The sequence below is a fragment of the Zalophus californianus genome, chromosome 8 (genome assembly GCF_009762305.2).
Source record: "Zalophus californianus isolate mZalCal1 chromosome 8, mZalCal1.pri.v2, whole genome shotgun sequence".
Classification (NCBI taxonomy): domain Eukaryota; kingdom Metazoa; phylum Chordata; class Mammalia; order Carnivora; family Otariidae; genus Zalophus; species Zalophus californianus.
Window position 1 is genome coordinate 73646602 of NC_045602.1, and position 16362 is coordinate 73662963.

Below are 16362 nucleotides of genomic sequence, written 5' to 3' on the forward strand. Positions count from 1 at the left end.
AGAAGTTCAATGCTTTACATAGATAGTAAACTATGCATATTATTTTATTTATAACCCCATGTGTTAAGATGGGACACTGTTAAAAATCTTAACAATCACTTAAAAAACAACAACCAACAAACCAGTTATTTAATTTGGTACTTAAGAGTAATAATTAAAAATCAAATGGAAGCAACACCTAAAGTAACTAATTCACAATAAAAACCATTAATTCAGGCTCTACTTACTGGAAATAAGATCATTCAACATGGGCTAACCTAAAATGTATCTGTAGAAACAGAATAAGGGTACAAGTTAGCAAAGTATTAGAAATAAGATTTCAGGGAGCCCCTAAAATTATTTTTAAGAACTTCAGAACTGATTATATGCAAAAAAAAAAAAATAACTGTACGTTAAGTTCATTCATACATGACCTTATTTGAAGCAATGTATTTGCATTGACTAGCAAAATTCATGTCAGTTAAGATATTTTTGAAGTATTTTATTTCCCAGATATTTTACTACTTTGAACTAGTTGTTCCAGTGATTAGTCTCAATTTCTGCTGAAACTTAAGTCTTTAATGAGGACGTGCTTCTGAAAATAAGGCAATTTTTCTACAATCTGCTCATGAATAGAAAACAAATCTTTGGTTTTTATAGGGTGGCAGGAAGGATTGAGTGCAAAAAGAAATACTAAGGAATCAAAGCAATGAAAAGGCTCTTAATAAGCAATGGGAAACTCCAAACCCCATCAAGGTCAATAGAGTACCTAAGGCACCTCAGGTTCAGATGATACAATCATCTTTGCTTAGAGTTCTAATAATCTATATACAGGATTTTTACCATCTTAAGAATGTGCAGCTGAAAAGGTAATGTCCAACAATGAATATTGTGAGTAAGAAAGAAGAGAATCATAAGAGTTGATAAATGGGAGAGATGCTGGAGGTCCTCTCTTTCTACCTCCCATGTTTATAGATGAAGAAACTGAGGCCCAGGCAGGAAACAGTGACACCAGAGTTTATGTTTCCGGATTCCTAGTCCATTTCTCGTAGGGCATATCAAGTTCTAGACTTTTAATTGGCTAGTAAACCAAGTATGAAAAGTTTCAGAGGTGAACTGAAGGAAAAAAAAGTCCCCATCAAATCCCCAAAGGCCAGTTGGAAACGTATACTACTTTACTGTCTTAATTCCTTTATACCATGTGTTGGACAACTTAGTTAATATACTAATTGATTTATGCAATTCCTTTCAGTTGTATCTAAAAATAGCTAATAATCAACCCAAATTAAATGAGAAAGTTACATAAAGATTCTGTTTGAACACACATAAGGCCATGGTACTTAATATGAACCATCACTTTTTGGGAGAAGGAAGACATCCACTGTCCAGTTCGGAGAGAAAGATCCTGACTAGTTATCCAGTAGACTTTCCACTCTTCCGTGGGGAAGATGATGCTTATATTTTTAAAAATCTCTACAAAGCTCACATACAAGACAGTACATCCTAGATTTGTGACTGATATGAGCATTTAAGGCTGTCATTTTCAAGTATAAAAGTTTAGTGTTCCATTACCCAATCTGTGCAGTAGACAAAAGCGATTAGCTCAAGTCATGGAAATTAACAGAAGCGCACCAAAGACATAAATAAATCACAATTTAGTCAACAGCAAGTTTAAATGTAGGAAAGGCTGGAGAAAAATTTATGGGTTAGATTATGCTTCTCTGAACTGCATTAATTTGTTCACACTGAAACTTTGTCTAACACTGTTGTCTGTTGCATGGCATTTGGAACAAGGCAGATCCAGTAGCAGACCAAACAAGGAAGCTTAATTAGGTTACAGAACTAGTGATTAAGATGGGTCACCTCTAACACAGTTCTATGGCCTGATCCCCCAGAGAAAGATTAGAAAAGGCTCCAGTATACCAAATAAGCTTCACAGATGAACATAATTTTTTTTTTTTTTTAAAGCAGGGCCTTTCACCTAGAGACTAGCATGCACTGCCTGTGGATGAAAGAAATCAACATTATTTACTTCTGGCTTGCTTGATGTAATATTGCAAAATGTAATATGGCTGGAGAAAATGGGTATTTAGAAGCCAGTATTTCATTTAACTGACACTCTAGTTGTGTACATAAGTTATAGTTCTAGAACTTCTGCTATGGTTCCAATACCTGTGTCTGAAAGGTAACATCAGGATTACTGTGGAAGCAGTTGCTTTGTTATAAATTCCATGTAACATGCTCGAACTCTAGGTCTGTTCTCTTTAGCACTATTTAAAGTTTCTTGTAGTTTGGTCAGCATACACACGTCTCATGTCATCTGATTATATAAGCCAAGGTGGAAATTAAAAGACTAAATTGCCAGCTACTTCAGACAGCTATATCGAGTCCAGGATTATGACAAAGTCTGACCTAGAATTTTAATTTGTAATTTTAGGGTGTATCTCATGCAGTTTGGGGAGCATCAAACTAAATCTACAGTCGCCAGAAGCCTTGTTACAGTCGAATGTACATTAACTAGAATGTGTACATTTTTAGTGTTCATGATAAATGCAGTTATGACCTTATTACACTTTTGGCATTCTTTAAGAAAGCACATTAAGCTTTAATATAGAAATATTTAGGTTACACTTAACTTGTGCTCAAGTAATAATAAAACAGTTATTCTTTTTTGATCTCATACATTCTCTCCTCAGGTATGGCCCATCTCCTGTACGCTTGGAGCGACCTTTGGCTACGTGGCTGGCCTTGTGATTTCACCACTCTGGATATACTGGAATAGAAAGCAACTTACATACAAGAACCATTAATTGGAGCAAAGGGAGAAGATACTTCGTTGTGCAGATTCCATAAAGACTGTGCAGAAATGTACATGGTCTAAGCCAGGCAGTTCCATTTACAGCACTGTTTTTTATGTAGTTACAACATGGTATGATTGTAGCTTTTTAAACTATGAAACCCCTGAGAGATTGTACCTTCTAGTTGAAATAAAGTATTTATAGTAGATTGTGGCTTCAGATGCTGTTTGCTGCTTCTTGGACCTTTAAGAAACATTCTTAATGAATTTTATAGAATTCTGAGGACAGGTTTTGTTTGTTTTTTCTTTCAAGTTTTAAACTGCTTCATTATTTATAAGAGGTCTGGGTATAGCTGTAGCATTTCATATGCTTTTTGAGAGAAATGGACAGTTTCCTTGGCCACTGAAGCTGTTTCTCACGTAATCAAACAACAGTTTATACATCTTGATCCTATTCTTTTTTTTACCGTGTGTTTCTTTGGAGTTAAAATGGCTATGATAGCCTCATCGAAAACAGTCTTCAATCCCTTCTGGGTTAAAGCCGAACATTCCACATAGCAGCATGCTCCTATCTGGGGGGGGAGAAAAAGAAATCACAAACGTATAAAATCTTTTTTTACACAGTTGGTATGACACAACACATCATTATAAGGAAAATGAGAAAACACAGCTATGCAGAAGGAATGAAATCATCATCCATATTCATAAAAACCCAGAGACAGCCAACTAAAAACTAAGTGTATATCCTTCCACACTTACTCTATGAAAATTAGTGTCATTCATCAAGTATTTACTGGTTACCTACCATATGCCAAGCACTGTTTTAGGGGCTGGAGATAATGTCAAAGAACTGAACAAAAGACCAAAGTCCCTGCTGTGTGATGCTTACATTTGCTTAAATCCTACTAGGGGAGGGGCCCACCAAGGGAACAGAGAGCAGATGGTGGTGTGCACTTCAGAGCACAGAGCGGGGGAGACGGGGAGTGCCCGGGACACAGGTGGGAAGCGTCTCAACAAAGTGGTGTGAGCAGCGAGGGCCACGAAGGAGAAGAGTCTCCAGGCAGACAGAGCAGAGCCCTAGGTGGGAAGACGCTGATGCAGGAGCATGAGTGTTCAGGGACTGGTAAGGAAGCCAGAACCGCAGGAGAGAGGGAACAGCAAGCCGTGAGGCGGATGGCGAGGCAGCCCTGAGGCCGGGGTACGGACTTTGGCTTCTACTCTAGGAGAGGCTCCATTCATCCATTCACTGGAAATCGAGCATTCTTATTTTGCCAAATGAGTGAATACAGCAGGGAACAAAATTAAGTCTCCTCAACTCTCAGGAAGCTTACATTTTAGAGAGAGAAGACCACCGCGAGCTACTAGAGGTAGAATGTCAGAAGGGAATACGTGGTCTAGGGAAGGAAGACAGGGAGCGGGGACAAGATCAGGCAAGGTCTCCCTGAGAAAGTGATATCTGAGCGGAGACCTGGACGGAGTGAGAAAATAATGGTTCCATAGGGAAGAACACTCCAGGCGGAGGGAGGGGCAGAAGTACAAAGACCCCGAGGTACGAGACTTTGGGGACACAGCAAGGAGGCCATGTGCATAGACTAGGATCAGTGAGGGCGGGACATAGCAGGGGTCTCTAGGTCCCGGTAGGGGCTCTGGCCCTCTGCGACTGGCTGGGGAACAGAGCAGTGACCTGATGGAGCTTGTATTTTTAAAGACTCACTCAGGCTGCTGTGTTGAGAACAGACTGACATGGGGTCCCAGACAGAAGCAGAAAGGTGAGTCAGAGCTGTTCCGATAATCCAGGCCAGAGAGAGAGGGGCCTGACCAGACTGTTAGAGGAGTGGATGGTGAGGAGCCTGTGAATGCTGGACGGATTCTGAAGGTAGGACAAGAGCTTTTGCGGCAGGGTTGCCTGCACAGGAGGAGAGCGAGAGCAAAGTCGGGTGTGACTCCAGGGTTTTTGAGCTGAGTAACTGGGAGGACAGGCACGGAAGGTAAGATCCGGAATTCTGTTTCGGACATGTTAATTTTTAGATGCTTAGTCACCCAGATGGACATGTTGGGTGAACAGCTGGATAACCGAGTCTAGAGTTTAGGGAAGCGGTCAGGCTGGAGATAGAAACTTGGGAATCTTCAGTGGCAGACTTTTTAAACCACAAGACCGACCAGCTCACCTGGGCCTAGTGAGGGTGGCTGCAGAAGAGATGTTCCAGAAGCCGCGTGCTGATCCATGGGCATCCAGCATGCAGAGACAGGGACTTGAGACACGGAGGAGAGGCCATTGCCAGGGGACAGAACCAGGAGAGGGCAAGCAAGGGGGCCGGGTGAAAGTATTTTAAGAAGGAACCCAGGAACCCACTGCCCCAAATGCTGCCCACAGGCCTCCAAGTGGGATCCTAGTGTTTTGCAACCACTTTTTTCCCCCTTAAACTACATAATAAATATAAACATCTCAATAGCTGTGTTAGTATACATTTTTAATAGATGTGGGGGCTTTTTTTTTTTTTGCCTTTATAAACAATGCAGCAACTTTGTAGCCATCTCTTTAAGCACATCTGTAATAATTATTTTAAGATAAATTCCTACATACGGAATTGCCTGATCAAAAGTGTGCATGACTTTAAGGCTTTTGCCTATTATCAAGGTGGCTTTTACTCAATGATCAACAATACGAGAGAGTGCCCATTTCCTTGCACCCCTGGAACAGTGGCTATTATAATTAATTTCTCTTTTTTTTTTTTTGCCAATTTTATAGGCGGAAATTGAACTTGCATTTGACAACGAAGGACTTAGAACATATTTCCTATATTCAATGGCAATCTGTATTTTTGGTAAATTTTCCATTAATGTTCTTAGCCCATTTTTCTATTGGGGTATATATGTCTTTTTCTGATTAATTTATATGTAAGGAACTCCTATATACTAAGATATTAACCCATTTTTTCAGCCACACATGTCAAGTTTGTTTTATGACTTTCAGCTGTATCTCTGGCATTTGATGTATCAAATTTTTATGTAGTTAAATCACCAATATTTTCATTTACCAATTTTACCTCTATGACATTTTAGAAATCCCTTTCTCTCCCTGAGATTATGAAACTGAATGCATGGAATTTCTAAAGCGATTTGTTAGTGAAGCTATTTGTCTTGTTTTAGGAAAAACTGTTCTCCCAAAAGTTTTCTCACTTTCTTCTGCCTCCTGATAGTACATTTAGAAAGACCTTATTAGATTCTGTTTCCACAAAAGTCCTATTAAAGTCACATCTAAAAAAATAGAATCCAATAATGTTAGGGGCAGAGAGAAAAGTAAGCCTAGCTTTAGGGCGAGGGAGAACAGAAGTTAAAAGTTTTATGCACGTCACAGTGGTGTATTTTTTAGAATGCTAATATTTTCTATCTTTCATAAAAGGATTGGAAGAAAATTCAACACATTTCTTTTCAAGCCTAGCCATCATTTTTTGGTTTTAGCTGCAGATTTAAACTCATCCTATATGCCATTCCACCACCTACTCCATGAGTCTTCACTGAAGACAGAGTCTGCTTTGGCACAGTATAAACCTTTAAGAGATTTAAAAGGGCTTTTTCTGATGCCTCTTTCTACAGGTAACTGAAGAGGAAAATATTGTTGGCAGTACCACGCAGGTGTGCGTGCCTGGGCTCTGCAGTCAGGTCTTCCCTGCAACCCAGCTCTGCCGTTTATTATGGACGGGACCTGACAAGTTATCTGACATCGCCAAGCCCTCGTTTGTTGTAGTCAGACCCACGCGAGTAGGTGAAAGGATTAAATGAGACAATGCATGTACAGCACTCAGCACAATGCCTGGCAGAGAGTAAATGCACAATAAATGTCAGCTTCTATTATTACCCAAGCTGCTTTTACGTTTATTTTTATATTCTGTTAAGGTTCCATTACCTCTTTTGCTAGTTTCTGTCCTTGTTCCACACAAATGGGTTTTTCTTTCATATCGTTCAGTCTTGCTAAAGTTTTGGGGTCATCTCGGAGATCAATCTAATCAAGAAAGGTCAATAATGTCCCATAATGTTACAAGTCTTTAAAGATAAATCAAAGCATGTAGTCCCATTTAATCCGCCATACGCAAAAAAAGATTAAACAGATGAACTTCACTTTCAAAACCAGTTTTGGCACTACTTTTACCAAATAATTATTTTTCTATAATAAATAGAATTTATTATAATTTGCAACTGAGATTAAAAATGCATATTGTTTGCTAAAACTTAAGACTATGTGTCTGAAAGCAACACCACAAGATGGGCCAAAGAGACTATTCTTAAAAATGGGTGAAATTAAAGCAGACGTACCTGAGTTCCTATTAATAAAAAGGGTACATTTGGTGCGTATTCCTTAAGTTCCGGTACCCACTCCTCTTTCACATTTTGAAATGAGGCTGGATTTACCACAGAGAAGCATATAAGGAAGACATCAGTCATTGGATAAGATAAAGGCCTCAGACGATCATAGTCTTCCTAAGGAAGAGAGAAAAACCTCATTATTCCCATCTCTTTAGTTGACTAATAACAGGTGTGTAAGGTTACATGGTTGAAGAAGCAAAGTCAAGAGAATGCCACAAACAGAACGTGCGGCACTCTACATGAAACAAGATAATTCCATTTGCATTTGTTATTCTTCCTTTTGAGGTTACCAGCGGGCTAAGAGTATGACAATACCATTAACAACCACAAGGGAACCTGGAGAAAATACATCGTGATTACTAAAGCTGTCACTAGAAACATTTTAAACCGAGACGTTTGCACAAAGAATTGATTAAAGCTGGAAGTTGTCTGACTATTCTAATTTATAATGACTAACGGATGCTGAATGTTTGCTGTGTGCCGGGTCCTGATCCAGACGCTCTCCCCTGCATTCCTTATTTCATCCTCCTAACAGCTACATGACCTAAGTACTATTATCCCTGTTTTCCGCTGGAGGAAAAGGAAGCACAGAAGTTAAATAACCGGTGTAAGGATGTACAGCCAGTAAAAGGAGACGGGACTCGAACCCTGACAGTTTTACTCCAGAACCTACACCTTAACCACTACACATTGCACGGAGACCTTAAATCGCTGCTTTCCCTGTTGATATTGTTTTAATTACGCGTGCGTGCGTGCCAGTTTAAAGATAAAAACATAAAGAGTAAATGCACAAAAATCCCCCTTTCCTCTTCAATTTCCATTCCCTTCCCCAGATGTAGGTCTTTTCAGGTGTACCTTTCCAGTTCTTTTTCTTTGCATCTGTAAGCCTATAACTGTACATATTCAAACATCTATACATAGAAGAGATCAAGCGATCCATGTTGTTTTGCACCCCTCAGTATCTCCTGGAGAGCTTTCCAAACGAGAATATGTTAGACTATTACCTAATTTTATCTTTTTTTTAAAGATGTATTCATTTTAGGGGGGGGGGGCAGAGGGAGAGAGAGAGAAGCCGACTGCCCCCTGAGCGCAGAGCCCAACTGCGGGCTCGATCTCACGACCCTGAGATCATGACCTGAGCTGAAACCAAGAGTCGGACGCTTTACCGACTGAGCCGCCCAGGCGCCCCTGGCTTACTATATAATTTTAAACTGCTGCTTTGAATTCCACAGAAGGGCGTCCTATCGATGACTGTTTCAGGATCTCTCCATCACAAAAGGCAAAAGATTCTACTTTGCTTAGATTACTTTCTATGACACAAATATTCTGCTTATTTCCATTCTGGTGAGTGAACAGTCAGGACTCCCATTTTTCTCGTGGTTAGATTCTCCTCTGGTTTCAGGGAAGCTTTATTCTTCGCCTTGGGCCACCACCCCTTCACAACTAAAACTGCATGAATGCAGAACTGAAGGAGTATTAAAAACACCTTCTGCTCACGGGTTAGCTGTAGCATTTCCCTCACGGGACAATTTTCCTTTCATGTCATCTTCCGACATTTTTTTTTTTTTTAAGATTTTATTTATTTAAGAGAGAGAGAGAAAAAGAGAGCATGAGTGGGCTAGGAGCAGAGGGAGAGGGAGAAGCAGACTCCCCAAGAAGCAGGGAGCCCGATGCGGGGCTCGATCCCAGGACCCCGGGACCATGACCTGAGCCGAAGGCAGACGCTTAACGACTGAGCCACCCAGGCGCCCCCGCCCTCTATTTTTAAACCAGGGGCCCTCTAACTGGTTTTGAAGAAAGCAGTGTTCTGGCTTTAATGAATGGCGTTAATTAATGAAGAAATCAGATAGCGTGGGTGTAGAACACATTGTACCCCAGACAGTTACTTGAAGAGGGCTACCATGAAAAAATATAACACGTTTTTACAATTTAGTGTGAGTGTTATGCAGTAGGATGGGCGCGTGGAATAAATAATGGCCATGAGGGGAAGCAGGGACAGCACCCATCTTAGCATTCTACCTGGCAACTCTAGGTTCCTGAGCAAATGTGTGCTCAGCGTGGCCAGGCAATGAATAGGTGGGTGCTCTTGTTAAAAATCTCTCCTCATCCATATTTAGATAGCCCATTTTCACAGAATGAGAAATGAGGATACTATCCCATAGGATTGTGAGGAATAAATGAAATCATGCAACAAAAGCATTCGGCATTGTGCCAGGCACATGCAAAGAATTCTCCCAGTGCTTAAACATAAATCCTTCATCCCACAGGAAACTGATTCTCTTTTTCCTCTGCAAATCCCCGCAGGGTCCTCTCTGTCTCACACCAGGGCTGGCTTCGCAGCTGTCTCCCACCACAGAGAAGAAACTCTTTTGTGAGAAATAACATTTTCTCCACTGGCATTAAAATACACCAATCAAACTGAGGTCTCTTGAGGACAGTATCATTTTCAGATCAATGAAAGAGAATGCTATATTATCATTGTACTAATTAGTCATTCTGGAACTCAAGAGCCTGAAGACTATTGAAAATGTAACCAATAAATAAATAAATAATCAAATTAGATTTTTTAATGAAAATTTACTTTTCAAGCAAATTTACCTCATCGGGGAAATAGAATGTGCACTCTTTTTCTAGAAGGGGATTACAAGAAATAAAGAGTAAGTGAATGCAAAGCCTCTAGAAATGCTTAATAACATTAACACTAATAGTCCATAGAACATAGGTCTGTTGTACACATCCCCTTCATAACCATAACTCACATAGACTTTCCTCAATGAAAGACATGTGGACACATAGAAAGGAAATTAGACCAGTCATTTCTAGACACTTGTAAAATTGCAGATTTTGTTGGAATAATTAAACTGTGATGGACTGAGGTTATAAAACAAAGACAAGTATATTTAGAACTCCTTGGAAGGCAGTGTTACTTCTTATATTTAAACTATTGAAAATGAACTTCTGCCTCTCATCTGCGGCTAAATAATTGGCAGTTATTATACGAAGGAAACCTTTCTGCTTCTATTCAGCCTGAGTAATTAGAAGTCCAATCATAGATAGCAAAGTAAAGAAAATAAATTATCCCCTGTGCATGCTGTACCCTGCGTCACTGTATGACACTGTTTATGACCACTGTGCGGGATCCTGGGTGAACTTAAGGTGCAACGAAGATTTGTGGGGATAAATAGGCTGAAGCATTCAGCACCTTTCACCTCCAGCTTTACTTCTGAAATTTGGCGACACAAAGAAAGTTGAATACGGAACAACAGCCCTTACTTTTATTTTTTTAATTTTTTTTTTAAGATTTTATTTATTTGACAGAGAGCGAGAGAGGGAACACAAGCAGGGGGAGTGGGAGAGGGGTAGAAGCAGGCTTTCCGCTGAGCAGGGAGCCCGATGTGGGGCTCGATCCCAGGACCCTGGGACCATGACCTGAGCCGAAGGCGTCTCAGAGCTACGAATTTTTCAAAACTGTTCTGAGAGCTTCATGATTAGGCTCTCCATTCTTGTTAAGAGTCTTTGATCTGTGATGATGACAACCTTAACCCCTGAAAACTATCGCACACTTACAACCTGACCAGAGTCTGCCAACAAGAAGAACCTGAAGAAACGGGCCCTGACAGGGAACAGGGAACTGCAGCAAACGCCCATCGGTCGGGAGACCCCTCTTCACAGACAGCTTGGCCGCCGGTGCCCGTGAGCGCCTCTACTTCTGCACCACCTCGGTCCGCTTCCTGTGGACCTGGGTGCTCCCTCCTCCTTTTGTGAATTCTGTGTAAAATACATGTTTTTAGGATGTGTATGCCTATTTAAAATACATATCCAAAACATACAGCTGAAGCAAAACCACCCACAGTGGACGGGGTAGTTCTGGCCACACTTTGTTAGCTGGCGTGCTACCACACACTGATCCTTTCAACTCAACCAGTGAAGGTTCGCGGAGCCCATACTGCACGGGAGATGTTCCAAGGAGACACACATGCACAAAAAAAAGGAAATAACGGTCCCCTCTGGAGCCTGTGGTTCTGTGAGAAATTTAGGATGTATACAGAGAAAACGATAGTCATAGGGTGCCTGGCTGGCTCAGTCGGTGGAGCACTGGACGCTTGATCTCAGGGTTGTGAGTTCGAGCCCCACGTTGGGTGTAGAGATTACTGAAAAATAAAATCTTTAAAAAAAAAGAGATAGTCATATATGATGAAAGAAAGAAAAGTATAAACTAGAGTAGATGGAATATATAAATGTTTCATCCAAGAAACATTAATAAGCACTACTGTGTGCCCACAATGGTGCTAAGTGCAATCATCAGGGCAATGAAGGACGAGATTCAGATTATATCTGGTTTGTAAGACACCTTATTACATGCGCAAAGCTCTCTCATATCTGTACGTCCAAAACAAGGCAACAAGCTCACGTGGGCAGTGGTGTGCATGACGTGCCTGTGGGCCTCACCGGTGCTTTGTGGCCCTCAAGGCCACAGCCTAGAAGACGTCAGGGTGCTGGTGTGGCCACACGCAGAAGTCTAGCCCCGAAGAGGAAGAATCTGAGAGGTGGGGAAGGACACAAACATTTCTAACAGTCTCTGCTCAGGGGGGTTTATGGTAAGAGAGACAAACATATGCGAACACTTTATCACAAGTCAGAATGGGGTAAATACTAAGATTTACAGTAATGAGGGGATGCTAAGAAAAGACTCAGAAGAGGCAGTATCTAGTCGTGCCTTACTGAATAGAAAGGTACAGACAAGGCCTGCCAACCACGTGGCTTTGGTCAACTCACTTCTTTCTTAGAGGTTTAGTGTCTCTGCCACAAACTGGGAGAATGTCAGGGACAAATGCTTTGAAGGCTATGAAGTGCTCTAAGAATGTCTTACACTGCCAAAGAATCCAGGATGTTAGTTCCATTGAGGAAATAGTCATTTATCAAAACCTATGAGAGTTTTCCTCTGTACACAACCTACGATCAGAAAAAGCGGGACCAGAGCAGAGAATTCTTTAACAGACAAGCCCCAGGGGGCGCCTGGGTGGCTCAGTCAGTTAAGCAGCTGCCTTCGGCTCACTCGGGTCATGATGCCAGGGCCCTGGGATCGAGTCCCGCATCGGGCTCCTTGCTCAGCGGGGAGCCTGCTTCTCCCTCTCTCTCCCTCTGCTTGTGCTCTCTGTCAAATAAATAAAATCTTAAAAAAAACAAAAAAACAGACAAGCCCCAGATGTCCGAAGTCTAGACCAGCTTCTGACTCCTTTACGAAGTTAAGACAACCAAGTAAGAATGGCCCTTACGACGGGTGGCTTATGGAACGTGAACGGGCAACTCTGTCACTCCAAAGTGCACAGTAGCAATCTCTATCTGAACATCTGTTTCTACTAAGAAGCCCAAAATAGGTATCAGGCATGGCTCTGGGAACACTCCACCCCGCAAAGGGCGCTCTCCCAAATCCAAGAGGCCATGTGCACTGCAGGCTAGCTTCTGAAGATGAGAAGTGTTTTGTCAGAAATCCAACTTAGAACCACTTCTGCGGTAACTCTCCGTAATAGTAGTCTGTGAAGTCCCGTCTCCTTTGTGTAGTTTTTGGGTCACCTTTTGAGCTCATTTTGCATTTAACTCTGTGAAATGAAAACATCATTTTTTAGCCGCCCCCCCCCACTCCGAAAATAACTGTTTTTCAAGGAAGCTGGGCTGGGTCCCTTTGGGGAGCATTTTGTTAAGTTGGTTCAACAAGCATAGGTGATGAGTTCATCGAATTTGTCCCCCTCTCCTTCAACTAAAGAGCACTGGGGAAGGAGAAAGAATTTTGTTAAAGGGCTATAAATTCCTAAGAGGTCAATGTTTTCAAAAGGTTTCCAAATATTTGGCTTTATTATTAATATTTTTTGATCTTTAGTTCGGTTGTGAAGTGGTATAATTTATAAGATCACTGGCCTGAGTAGCTGTTAGTGAAAAAATTCTTGAAATGGAAGGTTTAGCTTCTAATTTTTGGCAACTGTCATCTTCATGCACTTTCATTCGTAACAAGTCAGTCTTCCAATTAGTTTAACGATTATTTGAGAGCTAGTGAACCGGGTCTTTGGCCTCTCTTCCATCACTATCTTCCTTTTGACCGCCTGACTGATCCTAAGTCCTGTTCGGACAGGCTGGAGAAAAAGGAGAGAAAATGAGGCGTGGGGTAGCAGAAGGACAGTGTGCTCTGTCTGACCGCGTCCTTACGAACCAACACTTCCTCATCTCCAAAAGGAGAGGCCTGCACTGGATGGCCACATCACACGGTTCAAAGTGCTCAACCTAACACTGTTCACCCCCGGGAGCAGCCCTAGTAACAGATTTAATGTGCGAGGAGGTTTCAACTACTAGCTAACAATCAAGCTCTAGGATTCTGTTTTATCTGCACTGACCCCACAAGGCAGAGGATCAAGACTTGGCTAAATATGGCCCTTCGGCGAGCTTCATTTCCCCATCTGTGAAGGGAGAATAAATATAGCACACACATGTTAAGCTAAATGAGAGAGCTGGTCAAGTGTTTTGAGCTCTTCAACACACACGCCTGACTTTCCAAAAAAAGACAAACCACAACTTCAGAGCTGGTGCAATTTCTTTTGTGCACAGCGAGGTGACTTCCCTTGTTGTAAAGGATTTAGAGCTGAAATTCTACATCGTCGGCAGCTATAATTACACGTCTCTTTCACTGAAACGGAGGTCAGCTGGCGTAAGGCATGCAGAAAGAAGGTAAATGTCAGGGCACACTCCCATGCAGGATACTCCTTTTCGGGTTTTCTCAGCACAAAGTTCATGGCGGTGGAATATTTGTTCATTCATTTATCCCACCAAGTATCCAGCAGCTAGGTGCTGGGCACTGTGTAGGCTACGGTGAAAAACAGACAGGGCCCCAGCCCTCATGAGCTCACAGGATAACAGAGGGAAGGCAAGTGCCTCTCAGCTCGGGCAGTACTGCTCCATGTCGGGGGATCTTTTGGAGACGTGGGGGGTGTTTCTATGGTCAACACCAATGGGGGACCTCTACGGGCATTTAGGGACGGGAGCCAGTGTGCTATATAACCTGTGTAATGAAAAACGGTCCCAAGGCCCACAGGATTGGTGAGTGTACTGCCAGGCGTTGATGAACATGAAAGACCCTTGTATAATTACCTGAATCCAGGACCTAACTCTGTTGTATATAAAAGCACAAAGTATCTGTTGCACGGTTTCATGAATTTTGTAGAAAGGTAATTTCAGTGCAAATTGAAGGAGAAAGGTAGACTGTACTTTATTTCGCTCAAAACATTATAGGAGCTGCTTACCATGTAGAAAACTGCACGCCCCTGGCAATCTCGCTCTTAGCGCGGAACCACCAATAAAACACAATTATATTCGTCAACCTCGATAGCTGGGCATTCATGGTAATTCCACCTGTAGGTGTAGGCATCTGACTACTTCATTGTGATTTGTGGATCACTCAGCCCTGGGAGCTTAGGAATTTAATGCTGAAATAAATATTTTTATTGTGAATTACTTTCCTTTTATTCTTCTTCATATCATAAGATGTTACCTTGATTTAAAATGATGTGTAGAGAGCACACCTCCTGTAGATTTCATCCGAGGATGAGGAAAGGAGACACGTTTGTTATAACAAGGGGAGATGGGTCTGATACAGTTGAGGCACTGAGCCAGGCATTTAACAAAATGAGACCGAAGTGACGAGAAATGCAAATCGGGATAGTTGCTCGGAGACACAAGGAGCCAGGTACTGGGAGAGAGAATAACCAGGGAGGCCAGATTTAGTCTGGGGGGTCAGGAAAGACCTCTTGGAGGGAGAGACATCCAACCTGAGATCGGGGTGGGGGGGCAGTTTAAGGAGCCAGAGAGAGGACAGTGTGTGCAAAAGCCCTGAGGCAGAATCACCCTGACAGACAACTGAGGTCCTGGGAAAAGGCCACAGTGACAGACAAGGTAGGGCTGGAGAGGGAGCCATCCTGGACCATCAGAGCCTACTGCAATGGAAAGTTATGGAAAAGTTCAGGGGGGAAAAAAAGTCATGTAATTTGTTTTTTTAAAAAGGCAACTCAGGCTGCTTTGTGGAGAATGAATTAGAGGTGGACAGGAGAACCGAAGAAAGGCCGTTACAGTAATTCAAGCAAGAGAAGATGATACAGCTAGAGAAATGGGGGATTCTAGATCTACCCTGGAAATGGACTCAGGCTTGGGCGAAGGGCTGGATGTGGGGCTGAAGGTCAGGGAGGTCTCTGGAAGAATCCAGGGTTCAGCTTGTATAGCTGGATGGATGGTCTTGGACAGGGATGACGAAGCCTGTGGGTGGAGAAGCACATGAGGGAGAAAACTCAAGAGGCCAGTGTTGGACGTGTTAAGCTTGAGATGTCAAGTATACAATCAGAAAAGTGTATGTGGAGGCGCTCTCTGCCTTCTGAGTGTCAGACCTAGCTCTAGACGCTTCCTTTTAGCTGAATCAGAAGCATCCCAAATTTGACATTTCTGCACTACAATCATTTCTTCTCCCTCAAATGTGCAACTCCTCCTGTGTTCCTCATCTCAGTAAAAGATACCACCATGCAATCAGGCCCGAGCCAGACCCCGAGACGACCCAATACCCAGTAAGACAGCCCCTGCCCAGCCCCTCACTGTCCTTCCCCTCCCAGACTTCTTTACCTGGGCGGCTCCTACTCATCTTCCAAGTTCTGGTCTAAAAATCTCTGCATCCAACAAACCTTCTCTGAACCCACAATTCCGATTAAGCACCCACTGCTCTGTGCTTCCGGGGCACCCTGGGCCCCTCCTGCCATTGTGCTAGAACTGGACTGCCTCCCTCCTTATCTGTATCCTCCACAGACCCCCTGAGGGCAGGGGACAGTTCAAGGCGTGGCTTATAGTAACTGCTTATTCAATTCCTGTTGAATGAACGAGGGTGCTGTGTGGGAAAGCCAAGTCCAAAAGGTCCACTGCAGCCAGATCGTGGCTGGCTTGCACTGGGCTGGCTACAAAGCTGGAGAAGGTGGATCAGGGTCTGAATTCTCCAGCAACATTGCTGGCACCGCCCTCAGCCAAGAATCAAACCGCCTCCTGCGAGCAGGGCGATTTTCCTGTGATGCACCGAGGGCTCCAACCCACCCCCCGGAACAACGGAGTTCTGACGTAGCAGGGCCTCAGATCGAGATACTTTCAGCATGTTAGGTCCGCTACTGCTCTTCACCGCGGCCTTTTTTTCATTGTCTGGACAT

The 16362-nt window shown here is 42.7% G+C and overlaps 2 protein-coding genes across 17 annotated transcripts in view; one reads left to right on the forward strand and one right to left on the reverse strand.

Annotated features, from left to right (window-relative positions):
* The window catches only part of PIGF (phosphatidylinositol glycan anchor biosynthesis class F), a 110784-nt gene extending 107788 nt beyond the window's left edge, over positions 1-2996 (forward strand). For 9 of the 11 annotated variants that reach the window (XM_027620833.1, XM_027620837.1, XM_027620831.1 and 6 more), the window contains one exon: positions 2676-2996. In XM_027620833.1, the coding sequence (XP_027476634.1) occupies positions 2676-2789 (114 nt within the window). In that variant the 3' untranslated portion in view covers positions 2790-2996. The remainder of the gene's footprint in view (positions 1-2675) is intronic. The other 2 variants (XR_003524503.1, XR_003524504.1) reach the window with 1 other exon arrangement.
* Positions 1-16362, reverse strand: part of RHOQ (ras homolog family member Q) — a 62656-nt gene that overhangs the window by 25978 nt on the left and 20316 nt on the right. For 4 of the 6 annotated variants that reach the window (XR_003524502.1, XM_027620828.1, XM_027620824.1 and 1 more), the window contains exons 3-5: positions 7091-7255; positions 6684-6779; positions 3244-3348 (exon numbers count right to left, since the gene is read on the reverse strand). Coding sequence is in view for 5 of the 6 variants with exons in the window: in XM_027620828.1 (XP_027476629.1) it covers positions 3244-3348; positions 6684-6779; positions 7091-7255 (366 nt within the window). In the remaining variant the exon portion in view is untranslated. Of the gene's footprint in view, positions 1-10; positions 3349-6683; positions 6780-7090; positions 7256-16362 lie in introns of those variants that run through there. The other 2 variants (XM_027620827.1, XM_027620825.2) reach the window with 2 other exon arrangements.